General features: G+C 41.5%; 2 protein-coding genes across 2 annotated transcripts in view; one reads left to right on the forward strand and one right to left on the reverse strand.

The window, feature by feature from the left end:
* Positions 1-6765: 6765 nt before the first annotated feature.
* Positions 6766-23888, reverse strand: ak3 (adenylate kinase 3). The gene is made up of 5 exons (XM_063049213.1): positions 23594-23888; positions 14407-14526; positions 11933-12105; positions 8977-9095; positions 6766-7908 (listed from the first exon to the last, which is right to left on the reverse strand). The coding sequence occupies exons 1-5, from the start codon at positions 23739-23741 to the stop codon at positions 7803-7805; spliced, it is 666 nt and encodes a 221-aa protein (XP_062905283.1). The 5' UTR covers positions 23742-23888; the 3' UTR covers positions 6766-7802.
* Positions 16092-26242, forward strand: part of rcl1 (RNA terminal phosphate cyclase-like 1) — a 50600-nt gene continuing 40449 nt past the window's right edge. The window contains exon 1 of the mRNA XM_063049212.1: positions 16092-16161. The gene's annotated coding sequence lies outside the window, so the exon portion shown is untranslated. The remainder of the gene's footprint in view (positions 16162-26242) is intronic.

The following is a 26242-nucleotide window of genomic DNA, read 5'->3' on the forward strand; positions in this document are numbered from 1 at the left end:
CCTCTTAAAAATAGCCAATGAACTGGCCTCAACTGTTTCCTGTGGCAGAGAATTCCACAGATTCACCACTCTCTGTGTGAAGAAGTTTTTCCTAATCTCGGTCCTAAAAGGCTTCCCCTTTATCCTCAAACTGTGACCCCTCGTTCTGGACTTCCCCAACATCGGGAACAATCTTCCTGCATCCAGCCTGTCCAATCCCTTTAGGATTTTATACGTTTCAATCAGATCCCCCCTCAATCTTCTAAATTCCAACGAGTACAAGCCCAGTTCATCGAGTCTTTCATCATATGAAAGTCCTGCCATCCCAGGAATCAATCTGGTGACCTTCTTTGTACTCCCTCTATGGCAAGGATGTCTTTCCTCAGATTAGGGGACCAAAACTGCACAGAGTACTCCAGTTGTGGTCTCACCAAGGCCTTGTACAACTGCAGTAGTACCTCCCTGCTCCTGTACTCGAATCCTCTCGCTATAAATGCCAGCATACCATTCGCCTTTTTCACCACCTGCTGTACCTGCATGCCCACTTTCAATGACTGGTGTATAATGACACCCAGGTCTCGTTGCACCTCCCCTTTTCCTAATCGGCCACCATTCAGATAATAATCTGTTTTCCTATTTTTGCCACCAAAGTGGATAACTTCACATTTATCCACATTAAATTGCATCTGCCATGAATTTGCCCACTCACCCAACCTATCCAAGTCACCCTGCATCCTCTTAGCATCCTCCTCATAGCTAACACTGCCGCCCAGCTTCGTGTCATCCGCAAACTTGGAGATACTGCATTTAATTCCCTCATCCAAGTCATTAATATATATTGTAAACAACTGGGGTCCCAGCACTGAGCCTTGCGGTACCCCACTAGTCACTGCCTGCCATTCTGAAAAGGTCCTGTTTATTCCCACTCTTTGCTTTCTGTCTGCTAACCAATTCTCTATCCACATCAATACCTTACCCCCAATACCGTGTGCTTTAAGTTTGCACACTAATCTCCTGTGTGGGACCTTGTCAAAAGCCTTTTGAAAATCCAAATATACCACATCCACTGGTTCTCCCCTATCCACTCTACTAGTTACATCCTCAAAAAATTCTTATGAGATTCGTCAGACATGATTTTCCTTTCACAAATCCATGCTGACTTTGTCCGATCATTTCACCGCTTTCCAAATGTGCTGTTATCACATCTTTGATAACTGACTCCAGCAGTTTCCCCACCACCGATGTTAGGCTAACCAGTCTATAATTCCCCGGTTTCTCTCTCCCTCCTTTTTTAAAAAGTGGGGTTACATTAGCCACCCTCCAATCCTCAGGAACTAGTCCAGAATCTAACGAGTTTTGAAAAATTATCACTAATGCATCCACTATTTCTTGGGCTACTTCCTTAAGCACTCTGGGATGCAGACCATCTGGCCCTGGGGATTTATCTGCCTTTAATCCCTTCAATTTACCCAACACCACTTCCCTACTAACATGTATTTCGCTCAGTTCCTCCATCTCACTGGACCCTCTGTCCCCTACTATTTCTGGAAGATTATTTATGTCCTCCTTAGTGAAGACAGAACCAAAGTAATTATTCAATTGGTCTGCCATGTCTTTGCTCCCCATAATCAATTCACCTGTTTCTGTCTGTAGGGGACCTACATTTGTCTTTACCAGTCTTTTCCTTTTTACATATCTATAAAAGCTTTTACAGTCAGTTTTTATGTTCCCTGCTAGTTTTCTCTCATAATCTTTTTTCCTCTTCCTAATTAAGCCCTTTGCCCTCCTCTGCTGAACTCTGAATTTCTCCCAGTCCTCAGGTGAGCCACTTTTTCTGGCTAATTTGTATGCTTCTTCTTTGGAATTGATACTATCCCTAATTTCTCGTCAGCCACGGGTGCACTACCTTCCTTGATTTATTCTTTTGCCAAACTGGGATGAACAATTGTTGTAGTTCATCCATGCAATCCTTAAATGCTTGCCATTGCATATCCACCGTCAATCCTTTAAGTGTCATTTGCCAGTCTATCTTAGCTAATTCACATCTCATACCTTCAAAGTTACCCCTCTTTAAGTTCAGAACCTTTGTTTCTGAATTAACTATGTCACTCTCCATCTTAATGAAGAATTCCACCATATTATGGTCACTCTTACCCAAGGGGCCTCTCACGACAAGATTGCTAATTAACCCTTCCTCATCGCTCAAAACCCAGTCTAGAATAGCCTGCTCTCTAGTTGGTTCCTCGACATGTTGGTTCAAAAAACCATCCCGCATACATTCCAAGAAATCTTCTTCCTCAGCACCTTTACCAATTTGGTTCACCCAATCTACATGTAGATTGAAGTCACCCATTATAACTGCTGTTCCTTTATTGCACACATTTCTAATTTCCTGTTTAATACCATCTCCGACCTCACTACTACTGTTTGGTGGCCTGTACACAACTCCCACCAGCGTTTTCTGCCCCTTAGTGTTACGCAGCTCTACCCATATCAATTCCACATCTTCCCGGCTTATGTCCTTCCTTTCTATTGCGTTAATCTCATCTTTAACCAGCAACGCCACCCCACCTCCTTTTCTTTAATGTCTATCCCTCCTGAATATTGAATATCCCTGAACATTGAGCTCCCAGCCTTGGTCACCCTGGAGCCATGTCTCTGTGATCCCAACTATATCATAATCATTAATAACAATCTGCACTTTCAATTCATCCACCTTGTTACAAATGCTCCCTGCATTGACACACAAAGCCTTCAGGTGCTCTTTTACAACTCTTAGCCCTTATACAATTATGTTGAAAAACTCTATTTATTTCAAATGTCAACTCTGACACCACTCCATTGGATTCTGCTTTTCGATCCATAATTGCTTTGACCTTTACTACCAATTTACTGTTCAGATACTTGGAGAAAGTTTAAATATTTTTGTGACTGCTTTCAGTCATTGTCCTGTCTTTCCCCTCCACAGCTCTTGCCTGCACTATTTTTTTAAATTCCACTCTGAGTTTTCTATGACCAGCTGTACCCACCTAACATTTTTGATGCATTTTGATTGATTTATTTTCTTGCTGGATGCTCTGTCTTTGACTCTTGGCCTCCCAATTGTCAATCATGTACTCATCATGATGGTTGATAGACATTTGCATAAAATAGAATGGAGATGTTGACATTTTACATTTTATTAATTTACTCATTACCCAATGCGTTTTGTCACAGCTTAATATAGGCCTGGGATGTATGTGGTGTCCGGAGGGAGTAGCAGGAGCTTGTGTCCATTCTGGGGCAACTCACTCAGATGTGGTCCCCATTCCGCTCTCACCTGTAGCTCCAAGTAGCAGTTTGCATTTAACACCGGTCGTGCCCTGGTACACCACTTTGACAGGTGGCCTAGACCAAGTGAGGGTAGCCAGTGGGTCTCTTAACCTGCACACGGTGAGACAGGGACAGTTGCTAGGCAGATGAAACCAACAGTGAGATCCAATGGCCAGGAAGAGGCTCTGCATGTTTTGTGGAGAGCAAAGAGCAAGACAAGACACAGAAAAAGTCATGGTTATCCACTGTGACCAAGGAAGATGGTAGATTTTGACAACAACCCATAGCACTGGACCTGCACTTCTCAGAGCGAGAGTGGAACTTCCCCAGTGCAACAGCTTATCCACTTTAAAAACTCTCCCACACAGATTTCTATCATTGTCAGATACAATGGACAACACCAACATAGGTCAGTCATTACTTTATTTTATATTCTGAGACAGTTACATAAACCAGAAACAAATGTGAGTTGAACAAGCTTCAAGTTTACTAAGTCATAGTTTAAAAATATTAAGAGTTTAAAATATCAACTTCCCTTTGAATTATATTTTATATTTTGACTTAAGTTTTGCTTTTACATTTTAAAACGAACAATTCTGACATTGGTAGTAGCAAATACTCTACATCAGATGCTTGAACTTTTCTCAAGAAAGAAAAAAAGCATTCACAAATTTTTAACATTGCAGACTTGAGCTCAAAAGATTAGGCTGAGTTGAGAATGCAAGTTAAGGTTAGCTCTAATTTTTAATTCTTAGTGTAAGTCCATCCTTTACTCACAGATGAGAGAAGAAAGTGAACTTGGCTCAGTCAATGCTTTAATTAACCAAGCAGCCAGAATCTTTATGAACCTCACTGTAAAAAGCTGCAGGAGATAGCAGGACATATCCAAGCCACCTGGGATCAGTCTATGAATGGGTTACCTGCTTAGTGTATACTGAAGATTGGGAGTTATTTAAAACCTGTCTTCTCATCAGTATAATACAGACTGGTGTTCTGTTTGTGTCGTCTACACTAGCTTTATCCCCACATCCACCTGAAACAAAGTGTCGTTTGGTGATCAGTTGGTTATAACAAAGGAAAGAGGATTAGTTTGCACACACTACTCCCCAAAACGTTAAATGAGACGCATCTTGGCCAGGACCCAACATCCTTATCTTCCCTAAGTAATGTCATGTGATCCTGTCTATCTTAAACACCAGTTAAGGTCTTGATTTAGGTCTCTCTGAAAGACATCACCTTGATACTGCATGGGTGTGGCAGCCTAGAATTTTGCCTCTGATTTGAAACATCACCTTTTGACTTTGAGGTAAAATGTTACCTGGTTCCCTTTTACAATTATTAAAAAGGAGCAATATGGACCACTTGTAAATACATAATGGAGATAAAACTAAAAGTGGTGTATTACTTGTCTTTTTCAAGTATAAATCATGACAACATGCCCACTAGCCTAAGGAATGATGAAACTATTTGATTCAAACAATAAAACGCAAACAACAGGAATTCTGCAGATGCTGGAAATTCAAGCAACACACATCAAAGTTGCTGGTGAACGCAGCAGGCCAAGCAGCATCTATAGGAAGAGGCGCAGTCGACGTTTCAGGCCGAGACCCTTCGTCAGGACTAACTGAAGGAAGAAGTCTCTTCCTTCAGTTAGTCCTGACGAAGGGTCTCGGCCTGAAACGTCGACTGCGCCTCTTCCTATAGATGCTGCTTGGCCTGCTGCGTTCACCAGCAACTTTGATGTGTGTTGCATTCAAACAATGCTCAGGTTGGAAATCAAGTTCCTAAGATTCAGAAGAGTCACTTAAGAATATTGAAAATGTCTTAATAATTATCTTCCAAAGTTCCTTTAATTCAGGAACAACTTACAAAGTATTTACATTAGATATTTGTGTACACCAATGCACTCTGTAAAAGAGATGAAAAGAAATAACTAAGGGAATGTTTCACCCTGTGCAGAATTATCATAGGAGATAAAACCCTAAAAAAGACTGAATTTCAGAGGTGACTAAATTGGTGAGTGCTTACATGTGTTTGGGACTCACTTCCAAAAGGTGTTTAGTGAATTCCCCCCCAAGCATCCATGAGCTGAATTTGAAGCCCACAAAGCAAATTATTAATTTATTCAGGAGAGTCGCTGAGCTGTAGGAAAGGGATAAAGGTGAACAGGTATTGTGTACATAAATTTAAAATAATTAGAAGCCACGTAATGAAGCTTGAAGATTACGCAAAGAAGAGCAGACAGATGGAAGAATTGTATTACAAAGAGATAATAGATTATGAGAGTAGGCCAAACTGGCTTTGGATATCAAAAGACATAGATCATCCAATCTGCATCTAGAAAATAAAAAGCAGTAAAGGGCATGTTGTAAATTTTGAAAAGCTAGAAACAGTAACGGTCGAAAGAAGGTCTTTCAGCCTAATGAGTCTACAGTGATCATAAGACACCTATTTACCCCATTCTTACAAATACAGTGGATTCAGGTTAATTGGAACCAGTGCATTTTGGCCCAATTAAGCAGCTGGCCCAATTAGCTGAAGTTTCATGGAAGTAGTTAAAAGATATTTTAAAAAAAGAGAAACTACCATTTAACAAATTAGGCATTTAAATAGAGAACAAATTAGAATATTACCAATACAGTACTATAAAAACTGTATTGGTTCGTAATAGTTATCAAGGGAGGAATTCATCTGTTGTGTTTGTATCATTAACTGTAAATGAACAAAATAAGCACAAACTAGTGCTTTAGATGATTGCATCCTCCAAACCTTCGTTGTAACACTTGAAATGATTATCAATACCTTCAAGTTCTTCATAATTCCTAACATATTGAAGAAGTGAAATTGTTTCATTTTTACTTCTTGCCGTTTCTGGCATCTCCAATCCTGAACGCTCGAAACCACGGTGAGCAAAACAATTCAGTATTGACTAATTGCTTATTTCTCACCAACTATCAGTGACAAAAGTCACAGCTTTTTGTAGACAAACAAAAGCAACTGACGCTATTTAAAAACTAATCACTCCAAGCACAATGGTGTCTAACTGCCATATGAGTACATGCGACTAACGCTACTTAGGTCGCCTGTCCCAATTAAAAGGCATAGTGCCCTAAATAAACAAAAGGAATTCTAGCTATTTACTTAATTAAATTTTTATTCTTTAAGAGTTGTCCCAAATAAAGGGCTGTTCCTATTAAATGATAGCCTAATTAACCAGAATCCACTGTACACCTTTGTATTTTTCCCCCATTCCTATCAACTCCCCTGAATTCTACCAGGGACTTGGGAGTCCATGTACATTTTATTATAATATCAACCACCAAAAATACAGTAAAACAGCTAATGTATGGTTTTAAATCTAGAGCATAAGAATGTAAGGACGAATAAGTGAAGTCACATTTTTAAAAGGTACTAGTGGAATTACACAAAGTTCTGTAGGCAGTTCTTGGGCACTAAGCCTTAAAGTCCTGGAGGAAATACAGCATAATTTCCCAGAATGATACAAAAACGTTAAATTATAAAGAAATTACAGAAACTAATGCAGTACTCACTGGAACTCATAGGCTGAGGGGATAAGATATCGGGTAAGTAGATTGGAAGTAATGGGGGGGGGGTCTCGGACCAGGGAAGTTCAGTCTTAAAATCAAAATTGGGACTTTTAGGAAAAAGTTACAAAGCATTTCAATAGAGCTGCATAAGTGTGAAACTCTCCTACATGTGGCAACGGACATCATCTCCATTTAAAGCCTGAGATTGTTACTAAGTATATTAAAGGGTCTAAAAGATAGGAAATAAAGGTACAGTTGGTCAGAATATTTCCAGCATTCTTCTGATTGCCAAGCTTTACTGCCCAAGCAAGGGTGTGAGTGCCATTCATAACATCTAAACCAGATGGCGGCATCATTTAAAGATATCATCTGCGAACAGATCCCTGAATCAACTTCTTTTCCATTTCACTGTTTTCATGAGATCAGTGACAGAAAGTGGTTCACGGCAGATCTTCAATAGCTCTACAGGAAACCACACTCCTTGATATGATTCGGGATAATTCTAGAAGAGCTTTGAACATGTAACCTTTCTGAACTCTAGTTACTGCATTAGATGCAGATGGTTGGTCATTTATTGAGGGACTCAGCTTTGTTTTAGTCAACCAACTGACAATGTTATTGTGCAACACCATGCAGAAGCAGTTACTTTTACACTTGTTCAGTGGTTACATACTCTTCAAACTGTATCTTAATGGGAAATAGTTAATACTAGTAAGACAATGTGTCAACCTTGTAAACAAAGCAGGATTTGTTTCAGTTCTTAAGACTATTTTTCATTGGTCTACCAACCACTTATGAACAGTACTCTTAAAATATTTCCATAAAGCTTCCACTAAAAATACTTAGAAAAATCTCCATCATCAAATGATAATTTTCACAGGGATTTTCCCTTCTGTTAATAATTCAATCAATCGCGAATCCATTTAATAGAAAATCTGTCTTCTGTCTTGCTGTTGAACTCCTTCATTTAACAGAGAGAGCCGGCAACTTCTTGCCAAGGAAGTCATGCACATGAGGCCAGATCTTGTTGGTTTCTGTTCCTGAGAAGACTTCTAGAATGCCTTTATTTCTATAGATAGCACAAATATTATGATTTATTGCAAAACAGAAAATGGATCCTTTATTGGAATAAATATATAAATTCCTAAATGTAAAATGAGCAAAGTTCATCTCTGTATTTAGATGATGCAACAATAATGGAATTGTTCAGTAATTATAACCATAATCTCAATCCTTTGATTCATAATAGATTACTTGGTGGGAAACTTCAGAGCCCACCGGATCAAAGTTATCTGTTGCTCAAACTTTTTATTCAGTCACAGACATGAATATCACTGGCAAGACCGCATTTTACTTCTCAGTCCAAATTGGCATCAGAACTAAATTGGCTCCTGGATAGTTTTAATTAAGAATCAAAGGCACTTTGTGCCTGCAGTCACATTATAGCCAAATGGGAAAAGTTAAATTTCCTTCCTTGAATGACATTATTGAACTTGATCTTTTTTTTTCACCAACCGGTAATCTGGTCATTTTTATTCCACTTTCTTTTTAAAGTTAACTTCCTGAGCTGCCATGGTGGGATTTTGGATCCAGCCCTCTGAATGCTAGCTCTGTAACTTTTACAGTATGCCAGATTATAAATCAAATCATTTCTAATTACACCCATAGAATTAAACTGTATACATTTTATTTGTATTTAACTAACTACTAACTGATTCCACACTCCATTGTGTATACCCATTCCATAAATTGACCACTCACCATTTAAATGTTATGCAATAGCTTTAACTTTGCCACCACCAGCCCCTCGCTTCTCCCCCTTTAATCAGAGCACCAGCTCAACTACTTTTCCAGATCTCATGAGCTAGCAAGGCGATAGAGATTGCCATTGCTAAAATATTCAGGTCCGTCAAAATGCTGAACAGGCCAATCATTTTACCGCTCAGTGTTTTGTTTCCCCAACATGTACATCCTCTTCTTTAAAAGCACTGCGCTTTCATTTATACAATCATGTGACACACTGGTTGCATTGCCACCCGAAAAATCTATCCCCGAATCTCTGACAAATTATGCTGATTCATTACACAACACAATTCAAGACGTAGAGTTTGCCATTGGTGACAGTTTTCTTACTTACTGATAGTATTCCAGAACTGGCTGGGTTAGTTTTTCATATGCCTGGAGCCTTGAGATCACAGTTTTTGGCTTGTCATCTTCACGCTGAATCAGAGGCTCTCCAGTGAGGTCATCAATCCCCTTTGCTCAGATCAGTTCAGAGAATAAAATCAGTGAAGGGCAGTAGTTTGTATTTCACCACATCCCTCCCCACAAATAACCACTGTTAAATCTTCCCTCTACAACAGGGGTTCCCAACCCGTTTTATGCCATGAACCCTTACCATTAACCATGGGGTCCATGGATTCCAAGTTGGGACCCCTGCTCTAAAATATACCTGTTCACGTGATAAATGCCACACCAGCATGAGTCAATAACTGAACGAGACAGTGTTGTAAGTTTGCAACATGCAATTACAAGATAGCAACCTGCACTGGCTTCTGACACCAGTTGTGGCAAAAGGAGTGAAGAGCATATGTAGAAATGCAATGAATTAGAGATAAAACACAAAGCCATGCACTTTGTAATAGTTATGCTGGCTTTCTTCACAACTTCCCTGAAATTCTTCCCCATTGTCATTTTTAATCTAATTCCCTCTCTAAACTGCTTCCACCACTCTTTCAGGCGGATGTCAAAAACCCCTGGAAAGAAAATTTCTTTGGGCCATCTATGGATTACTTTGTGAATAACCTTAAATCCCCATGAAATCTGGTTAGTGACCTTAATGCCAAGAAAAACACTTTCACTTTATTTAGATAGTGACTGTTCCATTCCCATTGCCCAGTCCCACTGAATCCAAATGTCCATCAAGCACAGCCTTGAATGTACTCAGCAACGAGCTAAAGAATTCTAAAAACTTATAACCCTCATTAGAGAAATTTCTCCTCATCTCAGTTCTGAGTAAATATTTGCTGTGGCCAATGAAGTTTCAAATAAATTCAAAAGCTGGACATTGACCCAGAAGCTATCTAACTGTACTTTGACCAGCATATCCAAATAGAGAAACTGTACTAAGTCATGTGAAAAAGTCAGTAATAAAAGGTAAAGAAATCAGATGACTCAGGTTCATGGTATATTTGATCACTAGATTCAGATTTTTAAAAATTTATTTATGGCACATAAAAAGAGAAACATAAATGTTCCTTTTGTAAGTGTTTATCCACCATCAATACTGCCCTTAACCACAGCTCTTCCATTTTGCACACATCTGCCCTCAACCCATCCTCCCACCACCCCACCAGGGATAAAGTTCCTCTTGTCCTCAAGTACCAACTCACCAGCCTCCTCGTCCAGCACATAATTCTCCATAACCTGTCATCTTCTTTGGGATCCCACCACCAAGCACATCTTTCCCTCCCCCCGCCCCCACTTTCTACTTTCTGTAGGGATTGCTTCCTACACAACTCCCTTGTCCATTTATCCCTTCCCACTGATCTCCCTCCCGGCACTTAACCTTGCAAGCGGAACAAGTGCTACACCTGCCCCTATACCTCATCCCTCACGCATTCAGGGCCCCAAACAGTCCTTCCAGGTGAGGTAACACTTCACTTGTGAGTTTGTGGGGTCATCTACTGCATCCAGTGCTCCCAGTGTGGCCTCCTGTATATTGGTGAGACCCGATGTAGATTGGGAGACTGCTCCACTAAGCACCTACACTCCATCTGCCAGAAAAAGCATGATCTCCCAGTGGCTACCCATTTCAATTTCACTTCCCATTCCCATTTCAACAAGTTAGTCCACGGCCTCCTCTACAGCCACGATGAGGCCACACTCAGGTTGGAGGAACACCACCTTATATTCTGTCTGGGTAGCCTCCAACCTGATGGCATGAACATCAATTTCTCGAACTTCCAGTAATACCAACCCCACCCCCTTCACCATTCCTCATTCCCCTCTCTCACCTAATCTACCTACCCGCCCATCAGCTTCTTCTGGTGCTCCTGCCTCCTTTTCCATTTTCCTTGTCCCTCTGTCCTCTCCAACCAGATTTCCTCTTCTCCAGCCCTGTATCTCTTTCACCAATCAACTTCCCAGCTCTTTACATCACCCCTCCCCTCCTCCCGGTTTCACCTATCACCTTATGTTTCTTCCTCCCCTCCCCCCAACCTTCTAACTCCTACTCCTCAACTTTTTTTCTCCAGTCTGAATGAAGGATCTCGGCTGAAACGTAATCTCTTTCCCATAGATGTTGTCTGGCCTGCTGAGTTCCTCCAGCATTTTGTGTGTGTTGCTTGGATTTCCAGCATCTGCAGACTTTCTGTTGATTGTTCCTTTTGTAATTTGGATTTGATGCCTAGGTCTAAGAACGTTGCACTACCAGCAGCTTCTTCAGTCACAAGCTCCTACCTCCTCACATAGACATGGACATGGACATGAACATGAACAATCCCAGGACATGCCAGAAAGGGCCAACGACCCTTATCTGATGAACTGATGAATATCTCACCTTCAACCATAGCTACATAGATTGAACTCATCACTATTTGTGTGTGGAGTTTCTGTACAAAAGTTTCTTTCCCACATAAACCCAGCAGCAACACAAAGTACTTAATTTGCTTTGCTCTTTGTTCCACTCCTCTGCACTCTTGCTCTTTTGGAATGGAAATTAACCTTCGAAAAACCTTTTCTCCTATGATTTCTACACAAGGATTTCTAAATCTGCTCATCCTCTTTATTTTGTTTTCACAATTAAAAACCTTCAGCCTATCTTTTATCTTCAAAGTGGACCAAAGGTTTTATCTGCAAGCCAAGTGTTCTTTTAAGAGAATATTTTTCAACTGTATATCTGAGGGAGTACAATCCAAAGAAAACAGAAATTATTATGTATCTCCAATCACAAAAAGTGAAGTAAATATTTAATAAACATGAAAACAGGCAACTCCAAGATTCTGGATGGAAAACAAGTTTCCATGTATGCATTTTTATCTTTTAAATGTGATTATAAAACCTTTTTCCAGTTTTAATGTCGGATACCTAACTGCTACTTTTGGAGGATTGAAGTTAGTATTGTATACTCTCCCACTGCCTGGGTGGATCCATCGAGACGTCAGACGTTCTTTGATTGTTTCAAATGGGACATTCAACTTAATAACAGTGTCCAGTTGGTAAACCTTGTGCAATTCTTCTGCCTGCGGGACAGTCCTGGGAAACCCTTGTAAACAAGGATGAGAAATAGACAGTGTAGTAAGTTTTTGTAAAACCAAGTCAAAGATTCAAAGGCTTTTCTTCATAGGAAAGTTTTTCTCTAAAGGAGTTTAATTTCCGAAATCACACTCACCAAACAGCATTACGTTAGGTATCACATATGTTAAAAAAAATAATTGAGTCAACATGGAGGATTAAGGATTAGACAAGATTTTGACACCGAAAGAATATTACTAACAATGATTGCTATTTAAAAATTTAAAAAGGAATATTGCATCCTTATTGAATTGAAGGCCAAGTTTGTTTGCTAATAAGCTTTGTCTAAGAATCTGGTCAGACACAAAGTAATTTGTACTCAAACTTAATAAAAATAAATAATGAAAGTGCTCATTACATTTACTTCCACAAATTACCATGATAGATCTCACATATTATATCCCTGCAAATGTGAAGCCTGCATGCTGACTGGGCGAGTAACATTCTCACAACAATAAACCTGACTAAGTGATAATCTAACTGCCTCCTCATGATATTGAACTGCAATCCTTTGTCAAATCCTTGTCGACAACATGCTGGGGCTAACTATTAATCAGAAACAACTCAACCAGTCAAATAGTGTGGTTACAGAACCTGGGTGTCCCAAAGACTTTCCACCATCCAGTAAGACCTGTCAGATGATGGAATACTCTCTAGCTCCCTAAGTGAGCCCTGCTCTAACAGCACTATGGGAAGTTCACATTCTAGAGGAAAGAAACACATTTCAGTGGGCCCAGCTCCACCAACATTCACAATCTTCACCATTAGCACAGCATCCTGCAGCACATGCTAAAAGGTTCAATGCAACAACTAGTTATAGTTTCTTTCACATTCCCTTCCAGAACACCATTCAATCACAACCATTACGAGAAACACACATCACTTATTTTGCTTTTGCTGTTTCAGAATCCTCCCTCAGTGCTCTGTGGGAGCAAATTCAACATCTGAAGTATAGTACTTGCAGAAATTGTCTCATCACCATCCTCTCAAACACAATCCAGGATTAGGAGATAAATGTTGGTCTTCCTGATGGGTCCAATATTCCACATATGAATCAAAAGCATCAGCAATTTCTCATATTCTTTTGATGAGTGCATTTCCCACTGGGGTTAAATTTCTCACTAGAAATTCTTGTGACAAATTTATTCACAAGATGCATGCAGCTAGTCTATTAAAGAAAATTTTAAAAAGGTCAAAGAGACAAAAATTACATTATCTTGTCTTCCAAAGCAAATAATGTTTTCATTCCTGGTCGAAGACATGGCCCAGATTTTCTGATAGCCCGTGCCAAGAAGAAAGCGAAAATGCACCAAAAGAGGAAACTTTAATTTTCTTGTCCATATTTTTCTGAATTTTTGAACATTAATGGAAACCAATGTTAATCATACCATTCTGCTTCTATGTCTTAGCCACAGTACACTGACAGTAAACTAAAGGTAACTAGACCCATAACTAAAGGTGGTGTGTGCAAATGAATTCCTATTACGGGAAAGTGAGACCAGAATTTTCAGGCCCATGTGTGCAACATCTTAACCAAGTACGCTGTTGGAATTGAATCAGAGCAGTTTTTAGCAGAAGAGATTTTTCAGCCAATCATGCCTGCACTCGCTCTAAACACAAAGGCTGTCACATTCAGTTCCAGACAGCCATTTTTTGTCCAAAACTGTAAATCCCTCCCTCATCTGTGGAACACAAATCCTCTTCATTTTTTTAAAATGGCATCTGCTTCTACCATATTCCAGATCCTAAAAAACTTGCAGCAAATTTTATTTCTCATCTTCCTTGTCAATATTTTTGGATCAATGACAGCTGATTATTGACCCACATCAGTGAAAACAGTTTTTCCCCTTTACAAATTTTTTTTTTAATTATTTGAATTAAAATATTAAATTTTATACTCGCATGATGCAACTGATTTGTGGAACATCTCTCTAACATAGTGTTTCCAGTATTTCCTGTTTTGTCTCACTTAAGTTAGTGTAGTTAAGAATAAGGGGCTATCTTTACGGTATGAATTGCTGTATTGTGTAATGATCTACTTTCATATAAACTTACATGCAGATAGTTTATTCCAAGTAACTAGCCACAATATCTTGCCATGACCACAAGTTTAAAAACATCAAGATAAGTCTTGACATTTGTGTTACACTGATAAAAACTGGGGCACCACAGCAAACAGCCCTGGCTTATAGCTTTTCAATTCCTGGACTTTTGCAAGGCATGTATTTTGAGTGCAGTATTAGAGGTGTTTCAGTGACACACTTGTGCTTACCATCCAGCAGCCAGTTATATTGACTTATGCTTTTCAGTTCATGCAGTATTAGCCGAGTGATCACATCATCTGGCACCAGATTCCCCTCATCAATAAATGACTTGGCTAGTAATCCAACTTCTGCAACACAGCAAACACTGAATTAATATTGTTACAAACATCCAAGGCTGGTTTGCATGCACATATATGTTAGAAGTTTCACCTTGCGTCCTAAACCTGTTGACTTATAGTAGAGTGTAATCCATAGGTCTAGGAGTTGACCAGCCAATCTTCATGTTTTGGTATATGGTGTGTAACCAACTTCCACTAACCCTTAGAGCCTGTGTTGTTTTCTGATCACTTACAATTATGGAAATAACTTGGAAAATGCGTAGCTTGGCTTGGGAACCATCAGTTCCAATTTTTCTATGGGCTCTGGCCTTGACTCTTCAATGAAGTGGCTTATTGAAAGCCCTTTAGTCAATGTTTTGTAAGGTTAACTTTTAGTATAAACCCAAGAAGAACGCCATCTTTACCATTTCTCCCCTACTCCTTCACCCTCATTCTCCTTGAGTAAATATCTGCATTGAATTCTGCAGCAAATTCACATCACGAGTGTGCATGATAGCTTGAACTTGATAATATTTCCATAAATAAATTGTAATAAGAACAAATCTGAGCTCTGTTGGTATCCACTCAAATACCCTGCTGTATTACAACATCACTACAAGTAATTGCTGAGATGTACTGTGCACTGGGTGGGAAGAGAAAAATAAACATCACTTCAAGGACAACACTTACGTCACTCACAAAGACCAGACAAGGGCACACTATAACATCGGCAGGAAATTCACAACTCGCCCAAAGTTGTTAATCATTTATGGTTGATTTTTTAAAATCAAATCTGAGTTTGCTTCACAAACTGGATGCAGTTTTATATAAAATAGTCCTTTTGTAGCTAAACAAGCACCATGGTGAGGGTGCAGAGGAGATTTATTGGACTGCTGCTTGGGTTCAAAGGAGAGTTTGGTCACTCTGGATCTTTATTGCCGGGAGCACAGGAGAATGAGGGGTGACATCACAGAAGTTTACAAAATCATGAATGTGGGTAAGATCATAGTCTTTTCCACAGGGCTGGGGAGTCCAGAACTACGGGGCACAGATACAGAACAAGAGAGGAGAGATTTAAAACAGATCTGTGAGTTAAGTTCTTTATGCACAGAGTAGTGAGAACTTGGAACGAGCTTCCAGAGTAATAGAGGTGGGTACCATTGCAACATTTAAGAAGTATTTGGATAGGCATATGAAAGGGAAGGGCTTGGAGGGTTATGGTCTGAATGTGGTCAACTGGGACCAGCAGGGAAGACTGAAGGTCCAACTGGTCTATGATAACTAGCATCCTCCCTGCTAGTCTCTGCGCTGGATTTAGATTAGTTATTAGTGGGTTCATTTTATCAGACTTTTCGATGCTAATAAAAACTAATCTAATTTAATAAAGCTCCTTCAGATGCGCTGTTGAAGGTATCCTGATTGATTGCATCATAGTCTTCTTTGGCAATTTGAATCACAGCAACATAGGAAGCTGTAGAGAGTCGTGGACTCTGCCCAGTGCATCACAGGCATATCTCCTCCCCACTATTTGTAATGGAAACACTGCCCCTAAAAAGCAAATTGATCAAGATCCCCACCATGTCCTCTTTTTGCAGATACCATCAGGCAAGAGGCACAGAAACCTGAACAAACGTGCCTTCAACCATTTGGTTCTTGAACCAACAGGTAAAACCCTAATCACTAGTTTAACAATACTTTGACCACTTTGCACTAAAATGGACTTTTTTTTGTTCTAATTCTAATTCTTGTAAAAAAAAATTGGGTATAATTTGTTTTTCCTGTGAATGCTGCTTATATGTTGCAATGTGTCTGCCATGCTGTAGCAAGTAAAGGTTTTTTTTGCAACTGTGCACACATGTACTTCTGCATACGACAATAATTTTGACTTTGACTTAGCTACTGAGCTACGCCTTAGCTCAGCACGGGTCAGTATTGCTGAACTTTGGTTTATTTTAGTAGGGATTGTAAAATTAAATTTGGGTTATCAGACTAGTAAACTGGATAAATAAAGCCTTTCATGCTTAGTGCAAAGCTTCAACTGCAATTTAGTACAGCATGGACACCAACTCCAGCAATCCATATTTTCCATAATCTATTACAGCATAGAAAGCCACTCAGTCTGTCAAATATATGTCATTTTACTGAGTAATCCCATTCTTCCACTAATTCTTGTTGTATCCTATTGCTGTCACATTCTCTTCAATTCCTCTCAGCTCTGACTATTCACCCACACACTGGGGTAACCTACATCAATCAATTAATCGACTACATGTCTTTGGGATGTGAGAGAGAACAGAAGCACCCAGAGGAAGCACATGTTGTCATAGGGAGAGCGTGCAAAATCCATGCAAACAACGCGAAGTCCAGATTGAACCTGGATCACTGGAGCTCTGAGGAGCAGCTTCACTAATTGTGCCACTCAGAATCCATTCCCATCTCCCTGACGGTATAACAGCAAGAAAGTTACACTCTGTGTTCACGTTTGACTCCAGAGACTGGAGCAGAGGAAATCATGAGCACCACAATAGGGCAGCATTGTGAACACCCAGCCCACAACGTAGCTGCTCCATATCAAACATTCAGCTGAGACCATCAGCTTGATGCCAAAGAGCTCAGGAGATTATTGAGAGAGCAACAATGTGCTCTAGGTGTTGCAGACAAAAGTTATCTCCACCCTCTTCACTAAATCCCAAACAAATTATCCAGGTTGTTTATTTTATTGAAAGTCATTGACTTTGTACAAAAATGACAGACATCTGCCCAATGAGAATGCACCCTGCCAGGTGTGGTCCTCTTTGAATTCTACCTCACAGAGAGATTTGAAGAGTGGAACCAGCACTGAATCATTTACGTTCAAATGAGAGAGTATCCTGGGATAGATACTGTACACAAGTCATTTGAGACATGATACTTGATAGGAGATGAGAGGATTTTCCCTGGCTAAAAATGTTGGATCTGCCTTCCTTGGCACTTAGGAGAGTCTTCATGAAACATACAGAAGTGGGCATGAGGGAATCTCAGAAGAGGGTCCATATATACACAATTAAGGAGTGGTCATTTATAACATTGCATTTAAAATTCAGACGTGTAAGAATTTCTTGTCACAGATGGTGTGAAATTTATGGAATTCTTTACCCCAGATGATTGTGAAGATGGGATTAGTAGGAATATTTAAATGGGAAGGTATAAAATCTTGCAAGTCCAGGGAATTGAGAGCTAGGGAGAACTGCCACAAGAGAGGAGGTCTTCAGCCACAATCAGATTCAATGGTGGAGCCAGAATCCTACTCTGTTTGTCTTCCCAGTGTGTTCTTGTGGGTGGTAACTGTAATATGTTCAGGAGGAAGAGGTGACTTTAGAACTGGGGGTCACAAACTTTTCTAGGAATTCACATCATGTTTGGGTCCATTGAAGATCAGTTGACAAACACCAATTCTCATCTTTAGAAAACATTCCAAAATGTGGACTTCCCTTATTCCACAATCAAAGCATTCAAATCAAATGGCCTCACTCACAAGGTTAAGGACTGGATGCCCAGAGGCAGCCTGTCCTTTTCTATTTACAGTGAGGCAGCATGTCCGGGGTTGGAGGCTTATCTGTGTAAGTGAGTGGGTGGGAAAGGAGCTTGTTTTGTCGGTGTTGTTTTGTTTTTTGTTACTGCTGATGGTGTTGTTCTGCTGAACATTGCGGGCATGGTACGCTGGCATTGGAATATGTGGCAACACATGCAGGCTGCCCCCAGCACATCCTTAGGTGTGTCGGTTGTTAACACAGATGGCCCATTTCTCTGTATATTTCATTGCACACATGATAAGTAAATCTGAATCTCAGTCACCCAACAATTTCTAAGCTGAAGTTAATGTTTGAACGGAATCACTAATTGGGTTACATTTGATTGCCAATCTTACTGGCCTGCAATCAGTAGCAAAATTACAGCACCTGTCTGACTGTAATAAAAGAAAAATACACTTTCCAGTGATCCTCCCACATGAGATTTTAATGGTGCATTGTTCTACCTTGTAGAGATGTGCAGCAACGTTGGATCAAAATCTTGGAAGGACCTTCTCAGACACTGGTGGAAAACAAGCCTCAGGTCTCATACCCAGTTATTACCCCTCAAACAGCAGGCTCTTGCACAAGGGTAGCTTCACTCACTCCAACACCTAACTGATTCCACAAACTTTGCACTCACTTTTTCAGACTCTACAACTCGTGTCCTAATCATCTATTGCTTGTATATTTATTATTACTTTTTATATTTGCACAGTTGGTTGTCTTGTGCACAGTGGTTGTTTGTCCTTCTATATGTGGTTTTTCATTTATTCTACTGCTTTTCTTTGCACCTATTGTGAATGCCCACAAGAAAATGAATCTCAGGGTAGTATATGGGGACATGTATGTACTTTAATAATAATCTACTCTGAACTTTGAACTTGAAGTTTAGGAAATGCAACATCCCAGCAAAGTCTAGAACATCACGTACAGGCTGAGAGTGGCAATTCAAGCAAATGACAGACAATGATGATACCCAGAAATAGAGCTACTATCAATCTTTGACATCAACAGCCTACAAATAAAGAGAAGAAATGTCTTTACTCAGATGATGGTGAATTCTTGGAATTCTCTACCCAAGAGGGCTCAAAACTGAGTTGGAGGTGTTTTTTTTTTGGATATTGGAGGAATCAAGGGCAAGAAAGTACTGTGAGTCTAAGTAGGCCGAGTATCACGCAGGCTTCTTTGTAATATAACTGGCACAGCTGAGCAGGGCAATCAGTGGCTGTGGTGTGTCTGGATTGTCAGAAGACAGCTAATAAATTAGTGCATGAAAGACTGTTACATAAAATGAGAGTTCATGTGGTTCGAATGGTATGCTAGAAGAAGTATGGAAACAACAGCAGGAAAAAGAGAAAAGAAATAAACAGGAGGTCAAAGACAAGAACATCTGGAGATGCTGGAAATTGAAGCAACACACACAAAATGCTGGAGGAACTCAGAAGCATCTATGGAGAAGAGTACAGTAGATGTTTCAGGCCAAGACTCTTCATCAGGACTAGAAAAGATGAGAAGTTAGATCAAGAAGGTGAGGGGAGGAAGAAGTACAAGGCAGCAGGTGATAGGTGAAACTAGGAGGAGGAGTGGGGAAAGGGAGGAGTGAAATAAAGAGCTGGGAAGCTGATTGACAAAAGAGATACGGGGCTGGAGGAGGGAGAGTCTGATAGGAGTGGGTAGAAGACCATGGAAGGAAGCGAAGGAGGGAGAAGCATCAGAGGGAGGAGATGGGCAGGTAAGGAGATGAGGTGAGAGGGGAAAACAGGAGTGGGAAAGGTGAAGCGCAGGCAATTACCCGAAGTCCAAGAAATTGATGTTCATGCCATCAGGTTGGCAGCTACCTAGACAGAATACAAGATATTGTTCCTCCAACCTGAGTGTGGCCTCATTGCAGCAGAGGTGGCCATAGACTGACAAGTTGGAATGGGGATGGGAAGTAGAAATGAATTGGTTGGCCACTGGGAGATCCTGCTTTTTCTGACGGATGCAGTGTAGGTACTTGGTAATGTGAGCTCCCAATCTTTATCAGGTTGTAAACAGTTGCAACAAGGATCACTATTACAAACTACTTGTGCATCATTGATTTGATTTAAAATAGAGCATGAGATATTCAGGTTTACAGATAATACAAAGCTTTGTTGGAAAGTGAGCTAGAAAGATAATCAGCAGAGAGTGGCTGGTAAAGTGGCAGATGGAGAGTAATACAGTATAACAAATTATGTATTTAACGGTTAGTTATGCATTTTGCACTTATAATATATAATACTCATTTACACAGATAATTATGTAATATTATGTAATTTAGCAGAAAAAAGGAAATAGCAAGCATTTCAAATAGTATTAGGAAATTGTGATGATAGCATTTTCCTACATTGTGAGAGTAAACATGTTTCAAAAGTACTTCATTTCATCATATGTGACAGAAGGTGCAAGATCACTACAAATTCAAAATTTATTTCTTTCCTTAATACTTCAGATTGACCAGCTGTACTCTCAGAAAAGGCAGAGTATTTCAGTCTCAATACACAATTTCTATCAGCCTTGAGATAGCTAATAAAGAAAAAGGTACTTTATACTTTATTGTCGCCAAACAATTGATACTAGAACGTACAATCATCACAGCGATAGTTAACTCAGCGCTTCGCGCTCCCTGGATTACAAATCAATAGTAAATATTAAAAATTTAAATTATAAATCATAAATAGGAAATAGAAAAGGGAAAGTAAGGTAATGCAAAAAAACCGAGAGGCAGGTCCGGATATTTAGAGGGTATGCCCCAGATCCGGGTCAGGATCCGCTCAGCAGTCTTATCACAGTTGGAAAGAAGCTGTTCCCAAATCTGGCCGTACGAGTCTTCAAGCTCCTGAGCCTTCTCCTGGAGGGAAGAGGGATGAAAAGTGTGTTGGCTGGGTGGGTCATGTCCTTGATTATCCTGGCAGCACTGCTCCGACAGCGTACGGTATAAAGCGAGTCCAAGGATGGAAGATTGGTTTGTGTGATGTGCTGGGCTGTGTTCACGATCTTCTGCAGCTTCTTCCGGTCTTGGACAGGACAACTTCCATACCAGGTTGTGATGCACCCGAGAAGAATGCTTTCTACAGTGCATCTATAAAAATTAGTGAAGGTTTTAGGGGACAGGCCAAATTTCTTTAGTTTTCTCAGGAAGTAAAGGCGCTGGTGGGCCTTCTTGGCAGTGGACTCTGCTTGGTTGGACCAAGTCAAGTCATTTGTGATATTGACCCCGAGGAACTTAAAGCTTTTAACCTGTTCCACTTGCGCACCACAGATGTAAATTGGGTCGTGCAGTCCACTACTCCTTCTGAAGTCAACAACCAATTGCTTCGTCTTGCTGACGTTGAGGGATAGGTTATTGTCTTCGCACCATGCCACTAGGTTCTTAATTTCCTCTCTGTACTCAAACTCATCATTACCCGAGATACAGCCTACGATTGTGCTGTCATCAGCAAACTTATATATTGAGTTCGATGGAAACTTGGCTACACAATCATGGGTGTACAGCAAGTACAGCAGGGGGCTGAGTGCCCCACAAGGCTGTGTACCGGTGCGCACAGTGATTGTAGAGGAGAGCTTGTCCCCTATTTTTACAACCTGGGTACTTTCAAAATGCTGCTATAAATCAACATTTAAATATAAAACTAACATAACTCACATCAACTAAATGAACACAAACTGTATGCCATATAAAGGCAAGTTTAACTGAATTTTTCAATCCTGTCTTAAAACACTTAAGTCTTTACTAGTTTAAGCCCTTCCCTTTCAGACCTGTTGAGCATTCAAAACAGGCACCAAAAGAAAGTTGTGGAAAAATACTCACTCAGCATGTTTCTCAACCTCACCTCTCAGATGGCAGTGATCCTAAAGGCTGTAATTAAGTTTCCTCTTTCTAATTATTGCTTTTCTTCATACAACGGAAGCTTTCAAGTTTTTATCAATAGTAATTCAAAAAGTAAAGTAAGTAACATATTGCTGAAAGGCCTAGTGGATGTGGGGAGAGGATGTTTCCAATGGTGGGAGAATCTCAGACTAGAGGGTACAGCCTCAGAATGGAAGGATGTCCCTTTAGAACAGAGATGAGGAGGAATTTCTTTAGCCAGAGGGCAGTGAATCTGTGGAATTCATTGCCACTGGTGGCTGTGGAGACCAAGTCATTAAAGTGGAGTTTGATAGGTTATTGATTAGTAAGGGTGTCAAAGGTTACGGGGAGAAGGCAGAAGAATGGGGCTGAGAGTGAAAATAAATCAGCCATGGGGCAGACTTGATGGGGCGAATGGCCTAATTCTGCTCCTATGTCCTATGGTGTTATACAACTGTTTATCGGGCAGTTTGTTACTTTCACCAGATAAAGATCTCCACCTAACTGAGAGGAACAAAAATTGAATGGGAAGAAAAAAAACTGAACACATGGACAGTGAACCAATAGATAACATTTCCCCACCTAACGATGATAGCTATTGTATATTGCACCTTCAACTGTTTGCTTTGTCCCAACTGTTCCCATTTTGCAATATGAAACAATACGATCTATTCATCGTTTCCATGAAAACGTTGAACTTGCATTTGTATAGCAGCTTTCATTATTTCAAGGCACTCAAAGTACGCTGTCACCAGTGGAGTACACTTTGATATTAATCAAACTCTGTGATATAAAGCAGATTACAAGGTCTTATATTGGCTGTTATTCGTTAAAGAATAACCGTGGCGGGACCCACGTTTCGCGAGTCTTAATGGACAGGCGCTCCTCCTCCGCTTGGTATTGTACTCCAGACCTTCAGCCTTCAGACTACGATCTGCGGGGCGGGGGGAGGAAGCGATGTTCCAATCTTTGGACTCGGAGTTAACCACCGAGAGAAGGCCGTGCACAAAGAGAAAATCAGTTAATGAGGCCAGTCCATAATGTTATCTTCACCCACATTCTGCAGTCTTTGGGTCAGCAACAAACAGGCCAGTCCCCAAACACTCTCATTACACAGGGCACCCGGGAAAACACATCGGGAAACAAATCAAGGACACGACCCACCCAGCCAACACACTTTTTGTCCCTCTTCCCTCCGGGGGAAGGCTCAGGAGCTTGAAGACTCGTACGGCCAGATTTGGGAACAGATTCTTTCCAACTGTGATAAGACTGCTGAACGGATCCTGACCCGGATCTGGGCCGTACCCACCAAATATCCGGACCTGCCTCTCGGTTTCTTTGCACTACCTTACTTTCCCTTTTCTATTTTCTATTTATGATTTATAATTTAAATTTTTAATATTTACTATCGATTTGTACTCCAGGGAGCACGAAGAGCAGAATCAAATATCGCTGTGATGATTGTACGCTCTAGTATTAATTGTTTGGCGACAATAAAGTACAGTATAAAGGATACATGGATACAAAGGGTCAATTCCGGCCGCTGTCTCCCCTCCATCCCTGCCCACCAGTAGAAAGGGAGCCGGGGGAAGAGGAAGAGCGGGTCAAGAGCAGTGCTGCTACGCGAGATTCGCTCTCAGCTCACCCCCACCGGTCCCCCTCACACCCCACCTACCGGTCTTCCTGCGGATGTTATCCCGCAGCAGCTCCCCGCTGGCGACGTACTTCAGCCCGAAGGTGCTGACAATGCGCTCGGACACGGTGCCTTTCCCCGAGCCGGGAGGACCCATGATGAGGGCCCGGAACAACACCCGAGCCCCCATGGTTAGGGATAGGCCAGTGGTTCCCACTCCCCGTCAGCGATGGGACCACAGCAGCAGCTCCACTCTGCTCGGCAGCAATACTGCTGCATGGACTTGGCTCGGTGCGAGAGCTGGTACCACGGCTCCTCGGCAGGAAGTGACAGTGACTGGGAGGAGAAACCCTCGGGGGCGGGAGCCAGCGATGTAGCGAAGCAGAGCGGGGATTGTGCAACGGAAAGCAAGCCGTGGAAGCGTGAAATCAATTACGAATGCGCGTTGTAAAGGATGCAGGGCAGGAGGATGACAGTCTGACAGTTGTGTTGTTTTCCAGGAAAGTAACCCAGAGAACAGGAACGCGAGTAGGCTGCTCGGCTGTTCAAGGCTGATTCGATTGTGCGCTCAACTCTATTCCTCCACCTCCTTGCTTATCAGGGATCTTTCTGACCTGCCTTAAAATATTAGAGCACTCACATTGACCATAATAACGTGCTTCGAGAGGCTGTTGGTGCTGAGGATTAATTCGTGCCTGAGCAAGGGGACCCACTCCATTTTGCCCTCCATAGCGGTTGCAATCTCTGGTTCTCCATCCTGCTTCCGAGCACATAGACAACACAAAATGTGCATCGCGCTGCTGTTTACGGATTACAACTCGTCGTTCAATACCTTCATCCCTCGGTATTAATAACCAAGCTTCTAAAAGCGGTGTAACTGGATCTTCAATTTCCTTATCGGGAGACTACAGTCAGTACATATCGGTGATAGGGATACCTCGGGAATGCATGTTTAGCCCACTGTTCTGCCGTCTCTACACTTAATGACTGCGTGGCTAGGCACAGCTCAAATGTCATCTCTGAATTCGCAGATGGCGTGACGGTTATTGATAAAATCTCGAGTTGCGACTGGTTGAGTGGGATGGCGAGAACAACCTCACTCTCAGTATCAGCAAGAGGAGGGATGATTGTGGACTTTGGCAAGGGAATGTCGGGAGGACACAAACCAGTCCTCACTGAGGGGTCAGCAATGGAAAGGCGAAGCGACTTCATGTTCCTGGGCAAACACGAGGAAATCTGCGGATGCTGGAAATTCAGGCAACACACACAAAATGCTGGTGGGACGCAGCAGATCAGGCAGATATAGGAAGAGGTACAGTCGACGCTTCGGGCCAAGCCTCTTCTTGTTATTACAATCAGGGAGGAGATACAGGAGTACGAAGACCTACAATCAATTCCAAAATAGATTCTTTCCTCCACAATCATATTTCTAAATGGTCCATGAACATTACCTCATTATTCCTATTTTTGCACTAGTTATTTTGAGATTTATAGTAATTCTGTCATTGTGCTGTACTACTGATGCAAAACAACACATTTCACGTCATGTAGACAGCGATAATAAATCAGGTTATGATTTACATCGCCCTTTGAGAAAGTGTGTTGCAAAGGCTCACAGTCTTGAGTGAAAATCAGTCAGAGGGCGGAAAGCGAAGGTGAGCAGACAGGTAGTGCCGAGCACCCCTGTAGCCATTCCTCTGAATAATAAGTTTACCGTCCTGGATACTGTTGGTGGGGACGACCGACCAGGTGTGAGCCACGGTGGCAGGGCCTCCGGCACTGAGTCTGACCCTGTGGTGCGGAAGGGTGGGATGGACAAGAGGAGAGCTGTCGTAATTGGAGACTCTATAGTCAGGGGAGCAGACAGGAGATTTTGTGGACGTGAGAAGGACACCCGCATGATTTGTTGCCTCCCGGCTGCCAGGGTCTGGTATGTCTCTGACCGGGTGCACGACATCCTGGTACGAGAGGGAAAGCAACCAGAAGTCGTGATACATGTTGGGACCAACGACATAGGCAGGAAGAGGGATGAGGTCCTGAAGTGTGAGTTTCGGGAACTAGGCAGAAGGCTGAATAACAGGACCTCAAGGGTGGCGTTCTCAGGATTGCTGCCAGTGCTACGTGACAGTGATGGTAAGAATTGGAGGAGATGGCAGTTGAATGCGTGGCTGAGGAGTTGGTGCAGGGAGCAGGGTTTTAGATTTTTGGATCATTGAGATCTCCTCTAGGGAAGGTGGGACCTGTACAGATTGGATGCGTTGCACCTGAACTCGAGGGGGAGCAATATCCTTGCAGGTAGGTTCGCTGGCATGGTTCGGGAGGGTTTAAACTAACTGGCAAGGGGGTGGGACCCAGAGCGATAGAGCAGCGGAAGAAGTGCATGGAGTAAAGCCAGATCTAACATATAGAGGGGCTTTGAGGAAAGAGAAGCAGAATAAACGGTGTAAAGACAGCAAGGTAGAAGGGCTGAAATGTGTGCACCTCAATGCAAAAAGCATCAGGAACAAAGGTGATGAACTGAGAGCTTGGATACATGCATGGAATTATGATGTAGTGGCCATTACAGAGACTTGGCTGGCACCAGGGCAGGAATGGATTCTCAATATTCCTGGATTTCAGTGCTTTAAAAGGGATAGAGAGGGTGGAAAAGGGGGAGGAGGGGTGGCATTACTGGTCAGGGATACCATTACA

The sequence above is a fragment of the Mobula hypostoma genome, chromosome 5 (genome assembly GCF_963921235.1).
Source record: "Mobula hypostoma chromosome 5, sMobHyp1.1, whole genome shotgun sequence".
Taxonomy (NCBI): Eukaryota; Metazoa; Chordata; class Chondrichthyes; order Myliobatiformes; family Myliobatidae; genus Mobula; species Mobula hypostoma.